At 41.1% G+C, this 17,111-nt stretch overlaps 1 protein-coding gene across 7 annotated transcripts in view; it reads right to left on the bottom strand.

Moving 5' to 3' along the window:
* ERC2 (ELKS/RAB6-interacting/CAST family member 2) overlaps window positions 1–17,111 on the bottom strand; it is a 980,761-nt gene that overhangs the window by 925,649 nt on the left and 38,001 nt on the right. For all 7 annotated transcript variants that reach the window (XM_024982903.2, XM_024982905.2, XM_059879783.1 and 4 more), the window contains 1 exon segment: window positions 15,022–15,818. In XM_024982903.2, coding sequence (XP_024838671.1) covers window positions 15,022–15,678 — 657 coding nt within the window. In that variant the 5' untranslated portion in view covers window positions 15,679–15,818.

Raw genomic sequence — 17,111 nt, 5'->3', positions numbered from 1 at the left:
GTTTCAGAATTCATTGGGAATTTTTATATTGTTACACATGGATATTTCAGAAAGCTCTTCCAAGGGAAAAATCAGTGAATTGTGATTTTTTTTTTCAAACTTCTTAGATAATATGTACTCAGGAGTCAAAAATTTTTAGAACCCAAGCTAATTGTTACACTTTAGAAGATGTAAGATTATGACACACCTAGTTCTAAAACTCGACAGACACTGTCACCAAAATTGCAACCAATTTGGAGACCCGAGTGTCCAACAAGACTAAAGGAAGTTTATGGGCGGTGGAGAAGTTTTTTTTAAGTTCCTGACAGGGGGCTTTCCTGGTGCTCCAGAGGCTAAGACTCCACACTCCCAATGCAGGGTGCCTGGGTTCAGTACATTTCACATGCCACCGCTAAGAGACGGCATGTTGCAACTAAAAATCCTGCATGCTGCAGCTAAGACCCAGCACAGCCAAATAAAGAAATAAACATAAAGTTCCATACAGGATGCAACCTGACATTATATAAAGGAGTTGTATGTGTTCACTAAGATAAGATAGCATGAACATGGTCTCAGTCAATACTACTTCTGGAATTTCTTCAATGGGCACAATCAGAACTGGGGATTGACAAGATGGATGTGACACTCAAAAGATTCCAGATGGCCACTGAAATAGCTAGTTATAGACAGAGGTAACAGTAGTTAACTTTCTTTGAATGGTCTTGGTCTTCCTCATAAATGAAATTAAGGCAAGCTCCCAATTATATACTGCACAAACATATTTCCCAGGAATAGCTGTTTTTCCTCCTTACAACTTGACCCACAGGTTCCCCGATAGAGAATCTACCCATTATGGCCTTTCTCAAAGAGAGTCTCCATAGTTCTTCTAGGGGTGGGGCAAGGGAAGGGGAACACAGATCCCGTGACTCCTTTGGCCACAGCTGATGGATTGAGAACAGGCTCTGGATTCAAATTGGGCCAATAAGATTCCTGTTTCTCTGAATTTGAAATAGAGAAACTAAGCAGTGTCTATTGAGCATCTAAATGGAGAAGACATGGATGCTTTCCTTCATTGGTCACTGTTTCACAAGCAACATATAAAACCAGGTATCAAGAAAGGAGAGAGAGAAATCAGAGAGCAAGAGACTGACTTTGTCTTTATTCCTGCTCATTTTCCAACTAACTCAATTCCAGCCCACCAAGACACTTGGCTATCCTGCTCAGTCTTAGTGAGCTTCCCCAGCCCTGTAGTTCTGCTCTTGCGGACCCAGTGAATTTGAAAAAGTTAAAACCACCTTAAAGGATCTGTTAGGGCTTTAATGAGCATCCTGAGAGATAATCTGTCTCATTCCTCTGCCACCTGTGGTTTTAATTTTCTAGCCAGTCCTGGAGTTGCTTCCTCTCATCCTTCTGGATGGGTTTCCAAGGTAGAAGTGTTCCTTTGACATTCTCTTCTGCTCATTCACTTGACAAGAATGCATTTGCTCCTTCCTGCTTGCCCTCTATGCTCTGTTGCTCCTGGCAACATGCTCCCTTCCTCATTATTGCTTTCCATCTTTTCTGCACACCTCCTTGACAATATCCTTAAGATACTGTCAGCCAGCACACTACTACTCACATTCCATATTAGGTTTTCCATGTCAGCACCAAATTCCCTGGTTTTCAAGCAAATCTGTTGTTGTTTTCCCTTCGAGACGATGGAAAGAGACCAGTTTTGGATCTAGGCATACCTGAGATTCAAATTCCAGCTCTCCTGAATGGTAGTGAGACCTCAGGCAGACCACTTAATCTCTCTGTGGCTTGTTTCTCATTTATAAAATGGGGATGCCACGTGTCTTACAGGGCTGTTGAGCTCACACACATGGAGAGCAACTAGTAAGTTCCTGGTACATAACAGGAGCTCAAAAATGCTTATTTCCCCTACATTTAAGATCAATGTGAGATAGAAACAAAAGTACCATAAAAACTCAGTTTAAAAAATAAATTTCATTCCCTTTAAAGGGTTGTCCATTTCCTTATGAGATTGATCTCCATTTACCAAATGTCTACTTGTAAAAAAAAAAATAAAATTCAAGGTATTTGAAGATTCAAGGTTTTGTTCAGGTCAGGTCAGTTCAGTTCAGTTATTCAGTCATGTTCGACTCTTTGTGATCCCATGAATTGCAGCACACCAGGCCTCCCTGTCCATCACCAACTCCTGGAGTTCACTCAAACTCACATCCATTGAGTCAGTGATGCCATCCAGCCTTCTCATTCTTTGTCATCCCCTTTTCCTCCTGCCACCAATCCCTCCCAGCATCAGAGTCTTTTCCAATGAGTCGATTCTTCGCATGAGGTGGCCAAAGTACTGGAGTTTCAGCTTTAGCATCATTCCTTCCAAAGAATACCCAGGACTGATCTCCTTTAGAATGGACTGGTTGGATCTCTTTGCAGTCCAGGGTTTTGTGTTTTTGTTTTTGTTTTTTAAGACATCATTCACAATTCTTTCCCATGCAATGACGAATCAAGTTTTAACTTTTATATCATTATTTTTACATAAATATATACATTCTGATCACTTCACAAAGTGAATGAACTGAGTATAGGAAAAGCATTAAGAAAAATGAAGATATACTAAGCACCAATCAATTCAGGGTTTCTCAACCTTGCATTCTTTGACATTGTTGGACAGAGAATGAGGGGTAGGGGTGGGGGGTAGTCTAGTGCACTGTAGAATGTTAACTGGCATCCCTGGCCTCTATCCACTGGATGCCAGTGGTACACCCCACCCAGCTGCAACAACCAAATGTCTTCAGACATTGTCAAATGTCCTCTCGGGGGCAAAACTGCCCCCAGTTCAGAACCACTAAGTTAATTTGATCAATGTATAGTGCCAAGTCAGACAATTCAAGCCCAGTTATGAGTTTATAAGACAAGAAGTGTAGTCAAAAACCAAGTACATGGTTTTTCCAGTAGTTAGGTAAGGATGTGAAAGACGGGCCATAAAGAAGACTGAGCGGCGAAAGATTGATGCTTTCCAATTGTAGTACTGGAGAAGACTCTTGAGAATCCCTTCGGCTGCAAAAAGATCAAACCACTCAACCCTAAAGGAAATCAACCCTGAATATTCATTGGAAGGACCAATGTTGAAGTTGAAGCTCCAATACTTTGGCCAGCTGATGGGAAGAGCGGCCATTGGAAAAGACTCTGATGCTTGGAAAGATTAAAGACAAAAGGAGAAGAGGGCGGCATAGGATGAAATAGTTTGATAGCATCATTAACTCAATGGACATGAATCTGATCAAACTCCGGGAGATAGTGAAAGACAGAGGAGCCTGATGTGCCACAGTCCACAGGGCTCCAAAGAGTCAGACATGACTCGGCGACTAAACAACACAAAGTAGCAGTCTCAGTCAATACTTCTTCGCTCCAGAATATTCCTTCTGAAAAAACAAAATGGCTGTTCATCACTTCCAAGAAAACAATCAAACACCAGCTTCACAGAAAAATAGAGAAAACACTGCACGTGCCAGAATTCTGAGTGTCAGTCTGCTCTAGTTCCTGGCTGCTTGCCCACATTCTGCCTAAAACCTACTTCTCAAACTTTTGGAAATGCTTTCCACAGCTTTCAGAACCTGACCTTTAGAGCAGCTTTATCTATGTGTGTGTGTGAAATAGATTTATAATTTTCTCTACTCCTGCAAAGCCAAACCACTTATTGAGTCCAAATGCCAACTGGGGATGGTGGGAATTTGCACACAGATGTCAGTGGACTCCAAAACAAGAATACAAGCGCTCCACCTGCAACTAATTATAGAAACCAAAATTGCACTCTGGCCAGAAGAGGCCAGGTTCAGAACCCATCTGCTTTGGCGGATAAAATCACTCTGGTACTTTTTCTCCTGTCAACATAGACTTGCTTCTTAAAATGCTCTGAGGATCTTTTCCATAGGGAATTTTATTAGGCAGTGAATGTTTTGGGGGTGACCACTCCCTCTGCCTTTCCCTCCCAGAGCTTGGTTTCCTTAAGTGCCTTTGGCACAAGTGAGACTAAAATAATCTATTCATTAAAATATTCCAAAATGTTTTCTTTGGTTGATAGTGTGCTGTTGCTATCCCATCACCAAAATAAAGTGATCCAGAGAGAAAACAGAAGATGGAAGTCATTTAATTTTCCCAAGGTCTAGCATACAAGAATGTTTATTTTCCTCCCATTAGCCAAGTTTTTCATAAGAAAATCTGGGAATAAAAATCTGTAAAGCTACTAATGCAGTGCATATGGCTGATCCTAGAGCTGACTGCACGAGATTACTGAAGCAAAAATCAGCTGACATCTGTAACAAAGCTGTATAGTTCACTTCAAATCATTCTCCTACATTCCAGCAAACAAAGAAATCAAGTGTTGGATCTGTGCCATCTCATCTATCTTCAGGACCAAAGGAAGTTTTCACCTACCCACGAAAGAAATTTACGATTGTGGCTTCAATCTAAGTAGGTCATTGCCTAAGTCTGAACCAAAGTTTTTCCACCCTTCTGGAAAGGTAGACAAAAGCTACAATTCTCTGTAGAGCTGAGAAAGATGATTTCAAGACAAGGAAGATGAAATATTTTTTTCCTCTAAGATTCAGCATTCCAAGGTACGCTGTGGTGCTAAAAACTAGTTCATATTGCCTAGTTCTAAATCCATGTGGCTATATAAAGTGGGCAAGACACATACAGACACTCACTTCAAATCAGAGTTAAAGTGAAAAAACTGACACACAAATGTGACATATGACTGACTTCCTCATTTCTCAGAGCTCTTGAAACAACTTGCTGCAGCTGCTTTTCGGTTGCTAAGTTGTGTCCGACTCTTTGTGGCCCCATCAACTCTAGGCCACCAGGCTCCTCTGTCCGTGGGATTTCCCAGGCAAGAGTACTGAGTGGGCTGCCATTCCCTCCTCCAGGGGATCTTCCCGACCCAGGGACTGAACCCAAGTCTCCTGCTGGGCAGGCAGATTCTTTACCAGTGAGCCACCTGGGAAGCCCTCTTGATACGACTTACAAGCCCTTAAAACATTTGGAGAAAGAGAGTAAGGACAGTACAATTGTACACCTGTTTTTTACCTAGAGTATCCTTTGCCCTTCATCTCAATTCCTTTAGAGCATTGCTCCTCTTCCAATGCATGCAGTTCTAACAGGTCATCAGTCACAGTAACCCCTTCTCACATACCTGTCCGTTTCCACCACACACATTCACTAAGTCCTGAAGGAAGAATATAAAAAGGCAGGACTAAAGTCCTCCCATAAATTTTCTAAGTGATAAGTGAAGATACAAGGATCTCTTATCTCTTTGATTGTGACCCACCTCATGAAGGAGAAACTAAGGCTCACATGTAGAGACAGATACTGAGAACCAGAAACAAAGCAAAGTCTGGCTACAGTTTGAGGCCCTGCATCCAGTCAATTGCAATCTCCAAACCTGAGTCTTCCTGCAATTTCTCTGTGCGTGCTGAGTCACTTCAGTCATGTCCGACTCTTGGCAACGCTATGGTCTGTGGCCCACCAGGCTTCTCTGTCCATGGGATTCTCCAGGCAAGAATACTGGAGTGGGTTGCCATTTTCTTCTCCAGCAATTCACTGCAAGAACTAATAAATTTCCATTTTTTGCTTATATAGGCTTGGAGTAGCATTCGTGTCACTACTTGGAGTATCGCCCAATACCATTAGTAAGTAGGTTTTTTTCATTCTAATGTGTAAGGTCCTTTAGGGTCTCATTTCACCTCACTGAAGTGCACCTATTTTTATGGGTATCCTAAGTAAGTGTTAGTCACTCAGTCATGCCCAACTGTTTGTAACCCCATGGACTGCAGCCCACCAGGCTCCTCTGTCCATGAGATTTTCCAGGCAAGGATACTGGAGTGGGTCGCCATTTCCTTCTCCAGGGGATCTTCCCAACCCAGGGATCGAACCCAGGTCTCCTACACTGCAGGCAGATTCTTTACCAACTGAGCTACAAGGGAAGCCCAGTGGGTATCATGACTGGCGATAATTAGAATCTGTGTGTGTGCTAAGTCATGTCTGACTCTGCCATCCCATCAACTGTAGTCCTCCAGGCTCCTCTAGCCACAGAATTTTCCCAGTGGAAGCCCCAAAAATTAGAATAATAGTTATCAATTCCAATTTTCTATGTTTTATCAAGTAGAAAGGTACTGAGCTACAAGTAATAGGATACCCAATCAGCAGTGACTTAAACAACTAGGGGTTATTTTCTCACATGACTAGAAGTCTGGAGGCAGGCCACTGCTGCTGCTGGTGCAACTGCTGAGAGACGGCAGGACATATGTCTCCATGCTTGTCTCATCCTTCCCTCCATGGTTACTAACAGGCAACATATTGACAATCAAGACAGAAAGAAGGAGAAAGGAGCATTGCTGGTGACATTTACTAATTTATCAGGAAAATACAAGTTTTCCCAGAACCTCCCAGATTTCCACTTGGGTTACATTGGCCAGTTACTTGAGGAAGAAGAGGAGAAGTCTGAAGGTGAGCCATTAATCAGACATCATTAGGATATTAGAAGGACTAGCCACTGAAGGAACCTTTGACCACAACAGATGTCTCATCCACTTTACAGTCTCAAACTTTAATGTCCTGATTCTAGAGCTGCTCTTGAAGTAGCCTTTCCCCAACTGTGGCCTTTATACCCTCAGTTTTAGGATTATTTATCACTTCTGACAGATAGTGATATATATATATATATATATATATATATATATATATATATGTAAATAAATAAATATACACACACATACACATATATATATATATAGGACAAAACACACACACACGCACACACACACACACATATATATATTCATTCCACTCCCTTTCTGTTTTACAGGGAATATATTTCCCTGACCCCCTGACTTTGGGCTTGGCCACACAACATGCATTAGGCAACAGAATATTAGTGGACATGATGCAAATAGAGGCTTTAAAATGTATCTATGTGATTTGGCTGGACACTCGCCATCTGTGATCCATCATGAGAGGATAAAAGACCTGGTAGCTGCTTGTTCCCTCGGAGAAGGCAATGGCACCCCACTCCAGCACTCTTGCCTGGAAAATCCCATGGACAGAGGAACCTGGTGGGCTGTAGTCCATGGGGTCGCTAAGAGTCGAACTCGACTGAGTGACTTCACTTTCACTTTTCACGTTCATGCATTGGAGAAGGAAATGGCAACCCACTCCAGTGTTCTTGCCTGGAGAATCCCAGGGACAGTGGAGCCTGGTGGGCTGCTGTCTATGGGGTTGCACAGAGTTGGACATGACTGAAGTGATTTAGCAGCAGCAGCAGCAGCAGCTGCTGCTGCTTGTTCTAAAGAGAATGTGGAAACACGCAGAACATACCTGAACCCCACTTTCAGCCTAGAACCTGGTGCTCAGAGTTTGGACCTGCCCAACTAAGTTTCAGTCAATCTGTAGATATATAAGGGAGAGGTAAATGCTTATCTCTTTAACCTAGTAAGTTTGGGGATGGCTTGTTAGACATGGCTTATTACTGCAGCACTAACTGCCTAATACAGTTTTAAGGTAAGTTTCATCATCAAGTTAAGTTTGGGAAATTGCTAGGTTAAGCAAGTTTAATAAATATTTTTAACTGCATGAGTCAGAGCATTTCACATGCTGATATGTTGTATTAATTAGTCTGCTAGGGCTGCCAAAACAAAGTACCAGAAACTAGGTGGTTCAAACAACAGAAATATATTGTCTCACAATTCTGGAGGCTAGAAGTTCAAGATTAAGGTGTCAGCAGGTCTCTTCCTTCTGAGGACTGGGAAGGAAGGACCTGTTGCAGGCCTATCTCTTTGGCTTCTTCACCCTGTCTCTCCCCATGGTCTTCTCTCTCTGCATGTCTATGTCTGTGTCCAAATTTCCCCTTTCAGTAAGGATACCAGTCATATTGGACTAGACCCTCCTTATGACCTCACTTTAACTTGATTATCTCTGTAAAGACCTTATAAAGTCACATTCTGAGGCCTTGGGGATTAAGACTCCAACAAATCTTTTCTCAGGGTGGGACACAATCCAATCCAAAACACACAGCATTATGAATTTCTAGGAGAGGAGTATCTCCTATGTTGTGTCTTAAGCATATTTGGCCAGAAAATTCCCTTTGGAAAGTGTAATTTCCCTTGACATACTTTGGAAACTGGGCTTTGGGGATCCATGGATTTCAGAATAATAGAAAGAAGACATAGGGATAAGATAGGTCTCAGGAGTGAATATATTTAAATCCCACCCACAAAACAGATGGGACCCTACTCTCCAGGAATAAGCCCTTGATCTCACAAACATTCAGTATTCCAGGTGACTGCAGCTGCATTTAACTGTCAATGGCCACCCCTTCACAATGCAGCTGTTTCACCACCTTCCTGGCAGGAGATAGACTTAATTCCATCACCCACTTCCAACTGGTACAACTCTTTGTATCTGGACACTCACAGTGAAATGAATATTTAGAACAGACTTGAATGACCTCTGTTGAGATGGCCCTGCAGTTATATAAATAAAAGAAAAAATAATAATAAAAGAAACACGGAAATGTGATCAATCTCGACTTTTTCAAGTTACAGGCTCAAAATGAGAATCAATAAATCATATGTGAAACTAGCTCAAAATCTCATCAGAAACTCATATTAATATTGATTGAGAGTAGATCACTGTCTTTTGTGTTAAGCCAGAAATAGAAATTATCACATAACCACCACTTAAAAGCCATAACATTCCCCAGACAGGTTTACTTACACTTCTTAGGTTACATTTCCCAATGACCTTGTCCCACTTCGGCACACATGAGATGGGTAAATATTAGATCTAGTACAATCTCCCAGGGTCTGATGCTATTTATACTCATGCAGATCCTTGACTAGCCATACAAAAATTAGAAAAATGTCTAAAAATCATTTTATGAATACCTAGTTTGGAAAAATAATCCATTAAAAATACAAAGTTAATAACAGCATAAAAAATTCAGGTATATAAAAAACCAATAACTTAAACGCACAAAACTACAAGATGTAAATCCTTATGAACTTTCTGAAAATGTATTCTCTACCACATTTTCTCTCTCTCATCTCCATCACACAGGTAAATAGAATGGAGTTGTAAAGAAAAGGCAACTATGTAATCTTACAGAAAAAAAAAAAAAAATGGGTCACTTAACTTCCCCATACATAGCTGCATTCTAAATATCCACTCTAACCCCACAGGCCATTAAAAATCAAAAAGGGGCTATCTCAAGTGGCAGCCTAACATCCATTATAAATCTTTTCTCCTGACTTCTACCCAAATCACGCTATAGGTGTGACAATGAGAGCATGAGGCTCCACCTCACTCTTCGTCCATTCAAGAAAATACATCATGAAGCAAAAAGCACAAGTGATAGCATAAGGACAACTTTGTATCCATGTACTCTAGTTTCGACAAACAAACCAAAGATTCCACATGTCAGTACTGCAACTCTTAGTACCTCAACTGTATTTCTATACGTGCCGATCTGTGCCTGAGACATAGGGCCTTGGACAGAATCAAGGAAGTATGAATGGAAAGAGAGTCTGGGGTGAAACATCCTTCCAGAAACCTGAGTGTCTATACTTCACTCATAAGCTACTTGGTTACAGCCCCTGTCCGGTGGCTCTAAGGTCTGTACTTTCTTCAATACAGACAGTGTGTTCAACATCCTCCCTTAGATGTGGAGTTGGGTTCGGCTTCCGTGACAGAACCACAAAGACCTCAGAACACACTGTGAAGGAGGTGGTGAATGGGAGCCTTCTGTAATAACTGCATGAGGGTAAAAGGTCTATGCTGGTGATCACTGAATTCACAGAACTATAACTTTAATATACAAGAGCATTCAAGTTTCCGCACCGCCACCTATAATGGACCTACTTCCTACTTCTATGCACATAGCACAATTCAAATCATTTTCAATTACCTGAATTTAGGTTAGTAAAATGCTACGTATCCAAACACCGTGTGATAGAACTACATTTGTAGATGCAGTTTCTGATTGTTGTGGATAAAAAACACTTGATTGTGGTTTCTTATCTCTTTTACATTCTTTTCTTCCATATAGAAAAAGGTCCCGTGATTTTTTTCCTCTAAAGGGAAAATATAATAAATCATGGTAAATAGTGAGTGGTAGAAAACCTAAATAGCCAATTGTGGAAAAAAAGAAATAAATTCCTAATTAACAATAAAATCCTAATTAAACTAAATTACATTCTGAATCATTCTATCAAAACTATTCACTTTTTTCATCTAAGTATGATCTTTCTATTACAGTAGGATTCTATTCACAGCTCAGTGATCCTAGAAGGAGGTAGTAAGCATAAATTAAGATCTTAGACGTTGGCATAAAAGAGGCTAAAGCCTTAAGTCACTCAGTCCAGCTCAGTTACTTACCAGCTGTGTGAACTTGGGCAAGCTGCTTATTCTCTCTACATTTATTTTTAACCTGTAAAGTGAAAAAAAGTCTAGCATCTACCTCAAATGACTAATGCAAACATTAAACATGGTAATGTACACCAAGCTCTAAGCACAATGCCTAGTGTGTAGTGAGCTCCCAAAAGAAGTCTACTGGCTGCAGTAGCAGCAATAATAGAAACAGAAGCAAAGGCAGAAGTCTGGACTGTTCTCCAAACTTCATTTCATCTAGCTCCAGTTTTTGAGAAACATAAAAACAGCACTGGTGAACATTTTTAGTGTCCCCTCATATCTGACTCTTCTCTCCTTCCTGGAAAAGAGGACTACACCTCACAGTCCCTTGTATTTGTGTCACTTCCAGCCCAAGGAACTGAGGAGCCAGTGTGCCAACTCCAGGCACTCTCTTCCTCTGCTGTAGCAATTCCTGAAACCGTGTGCCAAGATGCAGAAAACCTGGATCCTGAGTCACTGCCTGGAGGAGAGCTGCCCTGAAGAGTCACTTGGCCTGCTTCATACTTGAGGTAAATAAGAAATAAATCTCTGATGTGTTAAGTCACTGAGATGTGAGGTCTATTGAGCACTGCAGCAGGATCTACCCTATTCTGACCAACAGATATTCATATACCCCTAAAAAGGATCCTGATATACTTCAAGGGGGTGGGAGGGAGATGTTCAATTTTTTTTAATAACTTGCTTTTTGTCAATCCTTATATTCTTTATTTTGTAACACTACCTAATATTGCAAGTAATTTTCAAAATCTCCATGCTTATCCCCTCTTTTATATTTTTAATCTAAAAAAAGAAAGCAAGAGGGAGGGGACACATGTATACCTATGGCTGATTCATGTGATATATGGCTGAAGCCAACACAATATTGTAAAACAATTATTCTCCAATTAAAAATAAATAAATTTTTTAAAACAAAATAATTATAGTTTGCTAATAGGTTAATCGGAGAAGGCAATGGCACCCCACTCCAGTACTCTTGCCTGGAAAATCCCATGGACAGAGGAGCCTGGTAGGCTGCAGTCCATGAGGTCGCTAAGAGTCGGACACGACTGAGCGACTTCACTTTCACTTTTCACATTCATGCATTGGAGCAGGAAATGGCAACCCACTCCAGTGTTCTTGCTGGAGAATCCCAGGGACGGGGGAGCCTGGTGGGCTGCTGTCTATGGGGTCGCACAGAGTCGGACACGACTGAAGCAACTTAGCAGCAACAGGTTAATACTGGGGCTTTCACTGGGTCATATGTTGCATAGTCATAGGCCACCCACAGAAACCATGGTAACATGTAATCATATCAGGTCCCAGAACAAGGAAAAGGTAATAGGAGCACCCTCAAATATTCATTTGTTTCTGGCTTAAGGCAAAATGGAACAGTTAAGTGGGATTGTGGATATTACCTGCTTTAAACTGAACCATGCCTTACAAAATAGACAAGGAGCTTAAAATATTTTTAGTTAAAACAAAAAGGTTTTGTGTGTCATTAAAATTTACTTTAATAAATAATTTTATTTTGTCTCTTCTATGCTAATTCTTTGTGAATGTTATAGAAGACACATAACATATTAGCACAGTAGCACATCATGTCATTAATAAATATACATACGTGTATAAGTAGGTAATCTGTGCTCAAAAAACTTAATGATAAAATCATAAGAAAAAAGTAATTTTGGAGATGACAGCTTATAAAATGGATTCTATACCTTTTGTCACTTCTTGCATCATTCCTAAACTGCTTTAACCTTTTTCCAAACCAACTAAAAAGGGGAGAAAATCAGTACAGATCTGGGGAAATGCACATAGTAGTAACAGAACTTCATATACCAGCAAAGTCATTAAAAAAAAAAAAAAGCAGAAATGATAGTGAAGGGCACTGATTTGATTTAGGAATGAAGAACAAAGCTTTCTGTTCCAACTGAAAATCACATTTCCACATCTGAAAACCAGCAAAGGCTCTGTCAGATAATCAAAGGGATAAGATGACTGCTTTCCACACACAGAACGAGAATGAAGAGCAGATTCTCAAACAGATCAGAAATGTTTCTATGAACACTTGGATTCCAATGGCGTAGCAGGCAAGGAAACATATAGGAGGTCAGCAGATGATCCCCAGAAAGGCAGGGGGCTTCATTAGGCCAGCATCAAGACCAAGTATCAGAGAATCACTAGTTTAGCCAAGTTAGAATTATCTTCAACTTCTACAGAAAGTTAAATGACATTTGAGAATTTTTTCCAGCCAAATGGCACAACACTGTACTCCCCATCTCTTAGCATTTATTTCACTGGTAATAAGAGGTGAGGCTGGGACTTAATCCCAGGCATGTATTACTCCTGAGCCCCTGTGAACAGCAGCATATATATGAGCCTCACAGGGTAGGTTTCCCAGGTGGCGCTAGTGATAAAGAACACGCCAGCCAATGCAGGAGACCTAAGAGACAGTGGTTCAATTCCTGGGTGGGGAAGATCCCCTGGAGGCGGGCATAGCAACCCACTCCAGTATTCTTGCCTGGAGAATCCAATGGACAGAGGATCCTGGCAGTTCATTGGATTGCACAGAATGGAACACAACTGAAGCAACTTAGCACGCACAGTGTAGGTAGGATTTGAAAATGGAAACTAGCTGGGACTGAATAGACAGAGGCAGGGAGAGGGGATGCTGAGAAGGCCACTAATGGAAGGGAACAGAAAGGAATGGAAGTGAGAAATCTTGAGTATGTGTAGGAATTCACAAGTGGTAGTGTAGGGAGCAACAAACTCTGGAAAATTCTTCAAGAGATAGAATACCAGACCACCTGACCTGCCTTTTGAGAAATCTGTATGCAGGTCAGGAAGCAACAGTTAGAACTGGACATGAACAACAGACTGGTTCCAAATAGGAAAAGGAGTACATCAAGGCTGTATATTGTCACCCTGCTTATTTAACTTATTTGCAGAGTACATCATGAGAAATGCTGGGCTGGATGAAGCACAAGCTGGAATCAAGACTGCCAGGAGAAATATCAATAACCTCAGATGACACCACCCTTCTGGCAGAAAGTGAAGAAGAACTAAAGAGCCTTTTGATGAAAGTGAAAGAAGAGAGTGAAAAAGTTGGCTTAAAACTCAACATTCAGAAAACTAAGATCATGGCATCTGGTCCCATCACTTCATGGCAAATAGATGGGGAAACAGTGACAGACTTTCCTTTCTTGGGCTCCAAAATCACTGCAGATGGTGACTGCAGCCATGAAATTGAAAGACTTGCTTGCTCCTTGGAAGAAAAGCTTAGACATAATATTAAAAAGCAGAGACATTATTTTGCCAACAAAGGTCCATCTAGTCAAAGCTATGGTTTTTCCAGTAGTCATGTATGGATGTGAGAGTTGGACCATAAAGAAAGCTGAGTGCAGAAGAATTGATGCTTTTGAACTGTGTTGTTGAAGACTCTTGAGAGTCCCTTGGACAGAAAGGAGATCCAACCAGTCCATCCTAAAGGAAATCAGTCCTGAATATTCATTGGAAGGCCTGGTGCTAAAGCTGAAACTCTAATACTTTGGCCACCTGATGCGAAGAACTGACTCATTTGAAAAGACCCTGATGCTGCGAAAGATTGAAGGCAGGAGAAAAAGGGGACGACAGAGGATGAGATGGTTGGATGGCATCACCGACTCAATGGACATGAGTTTGAGTAAACTCCAGGAGTTAGTGACGGACAGGGAGGCCTGGCATGCTGCAATCCAGGGGGTTGCAAATAGTCATACATGACTGAGCGACTGAACTGAACTGAAGTGAGTGTAGCGAGCACAGATGTAGAAGGAGGTGGTATGAGATAAGACTACAAAGGCAGGGTTAGACATTCCAGGAGAAGGTGCTATAGGCTTAGTCAGAGGTATACTTCATTCTGGAGGCAACGAGTAATTATTGACAGCTTTAAAGCAGAGGAACAGCATAACTACAAGTAGACACTGGGAAAACTAATCTTGCTATGACATGGATGATGGACCAAAAGAGAGTACAAATGTGCCCTGCACATAGTTAGATGTTTAATTAGTACTGAATGGATAAAAGTAGAAAGACTAGGTTAAAATTTATCATGTTTCTCTAACATAATATCAAATCCATCCTATCCAATCCCATTTAATATTTTTCAGTTTGCTATTTAGTGAACCAACTTCCCTCATTCTAGAAGGAAATAATGTTGCTGGTGCATCAAAAAAAAAAAAAATCAATTCACCAGTCAGATGTAGCCTTCTAAATGTTGTTTTTAAAGTGTATACTCTTCTTCTATTCAGGGGGAAGCACATCTGAGCTGCTTTTGGGACTACTGAAAAAGAAAACAAAATTAACCAAGTATAAAAGTTAGCCATTGAGGTGTGGTTCCCCTTCTTCTGCAACAATGTGAAAGGGTTATTGGCAAATAAGCAGATCACAAGCTGTAACTTTATCTTTCCTATACTGTCTTGTAGTCTTCATGTCAAACATGTACTAAGCCATAGGTTTCTTGATGATGCCGAACTTCCCCCTATACAGGCCGTAGTACCATCTGCAAAGCATCAACTACTCAGTGAGAAACCAAGGCTGAAAACATTGACATGAGTCATAACCTACCTGATTTTCTTCGTGGGAAACCCTCATCTGCTCCTTGAGGACAGACATCCGAGCTGCCTCTTCTTTCCTCAAGACTCTCTCCTTCTTGAGCTCAGGACTCCAGAAGGTCTTGATACTGTTCATGGAAGATCCCAACTTGCTATCCTTGATGTCAAGCTCTTTTCGTAGGAGGTCATTCTCTCTCTGAAGTTCCTTGAGCTGGGCCTGAAGGTCTAACATGGTGCTATCTCTTACCTGCCTCAACATGGAGGGGACCTGGTGGTGGTGATGATGGGATGAGCTGGTCAGACCGCCATGTTGATCCGTGTATGAAAGGACATCTGTGTGGGAAAGTCCAGCAGAGGCAATATTGGGACTACTCCCCATAGCTGTGACCCGGCCTCCATATACAGCTCGATTTGTGGCCCTTCCCAGAGTCATAGTGCCCTTTGGGTAAGTTGTTGAAGCCACCCCCTCATGATCGCTCAGATACATGGGTCCAGATGTAGCATAGGCTGCATTAAGGGACTGGATATTCTCCATGGACAGAGTCTTGCCTGTTCCTCCACCTCCCCCACTACTTGTTCTTCGGTGGCCCAGACGAGGAGACCGTGGCAAACGAGGTGATCTGGAAGGGCTACCTTCCAGATTGGTGATTGTTCTTGCACTTCCATACATTTTTCTTTTCTTATGAGGTGCTACAGAAGAGAAGGAATGCTATATTAAGTTGGAGATTAAGCCGATGTTTCCACCGTTGGCCAGAATTTTCACCACATTCTTTTCATAGTCTGTACTGGAAAATGCATCCAAACAGAGATCTGAAAAATGAGGAAAAAGAATAATCAAAAATAAATTTATTTAGAACTCTGACCATTAACAGCATTATATTTCAAAAATATGTGTGTATATGTGTGTGTGTGTGTGTACATATAGATGATAGATTGATGATAAGAATGATAGATAATAGTCAAACCTATGCTTATTTAAAAATAGCAAGGACCCCAAACTTTACTAAGTACATTTAAACATTTTGTAGATTTCCCCCATCATGCACCCAAGCAAGGTCAAAAGTTCTTAGAGCAAAAAAGAAGCTCATTTTTCCTTAGGAAAATGAAATTTTGCATTTTGGTCTGTGCTAAGTGATAGTTGGGGCCTCCAGAAAAATCACCATAGAATTCTGTATCATAGAGATCTTAACTATAAAATACTCCATCTGAGGCACATGACCCTCATATACAAGTGGCCTGACAGTGACTCTGATATCTTGTTTCCAAGAATGTCAACTAATCAAACAGGTTGTCACCTCCCTTCCTGTACCCATTGCAGACATCACTAATCCATCACAATCTTCTTTCCCACTAAATTCAGGACTCTTATCAACACAACATCCTAAACAGTTTACCAACCAACTGATACAGACACATGAGTTGGAACATATTGGCCATCTTGAAGTTAGAAGAAAAGAGGTGGCTCAAACCAACAAGTCTCCTATACATACTGCCAAATCCTAAACGCTCTCACCAGAGAAGATCACAGTCCCATCTCTCTCCTGGAGAGATCCCCTGGAGAAGGGAATGGTTACCCACACCAGTATTTTTGCCTGGAGAATTCCTTGGATGGAGGAGTCTGGCAGGCTACAGTCCATGGGTTCACAAAGAGTCCTACATGACTGAGCAACTAACACTTCATTTCACTCCATGGTTATGCAAGTACTTTGGGGCAGATTTATGTAGCCAGGGCTACAAGATTGTGATTATCCTCCAGTGCTAAGATCCAAATGGTCTTAATGGGAGCATCTTGGCTTCCTGTTCTTCCTCTTAGGGTATGTTTAGTGTACTTTCTTTTTCTTCAGCTTTTAGACACAGAGACCACAGATTTTTGGAGAGAAGCCAACTGAGGTTCAAATATCCACTTTAACGCTGACAAGCTGAGTGACCGTGGCAAACTGTCTGCTATGTGCTTCCTTTCTCTGATCCATAAAATGTGGGTAAAATTACCTAAATCAGTACTGTAAGAAATATGTAAGATAATGTTTTTAAAACACCCAGTTTGATACCTAGCACAGAATAGTCAATAAATAGTTTTTGTTGGTAGTATCAGTGAGATAAGTA

Source organism: Bos taurus, chromosome 22, assembly GCF_002263795.3.
Source record: "Bos taurus isolate L1 Dominette 01449 registration number 42190680 breed Hereford chromosome 22, ARS-UCD2.0, whole genome shotgun sequence".
Lineage (NCBI taxonomy): Eukaryota > Metazoa > Chordata > Mammalia > Artiodactyla > Bovidae > Bos > Bos taurus.
The sequence above is the reverse complement of the archived record's forward strand: the minus strand, read 5'-3'. Positions and strand labels throughout refer to the sequence as shown.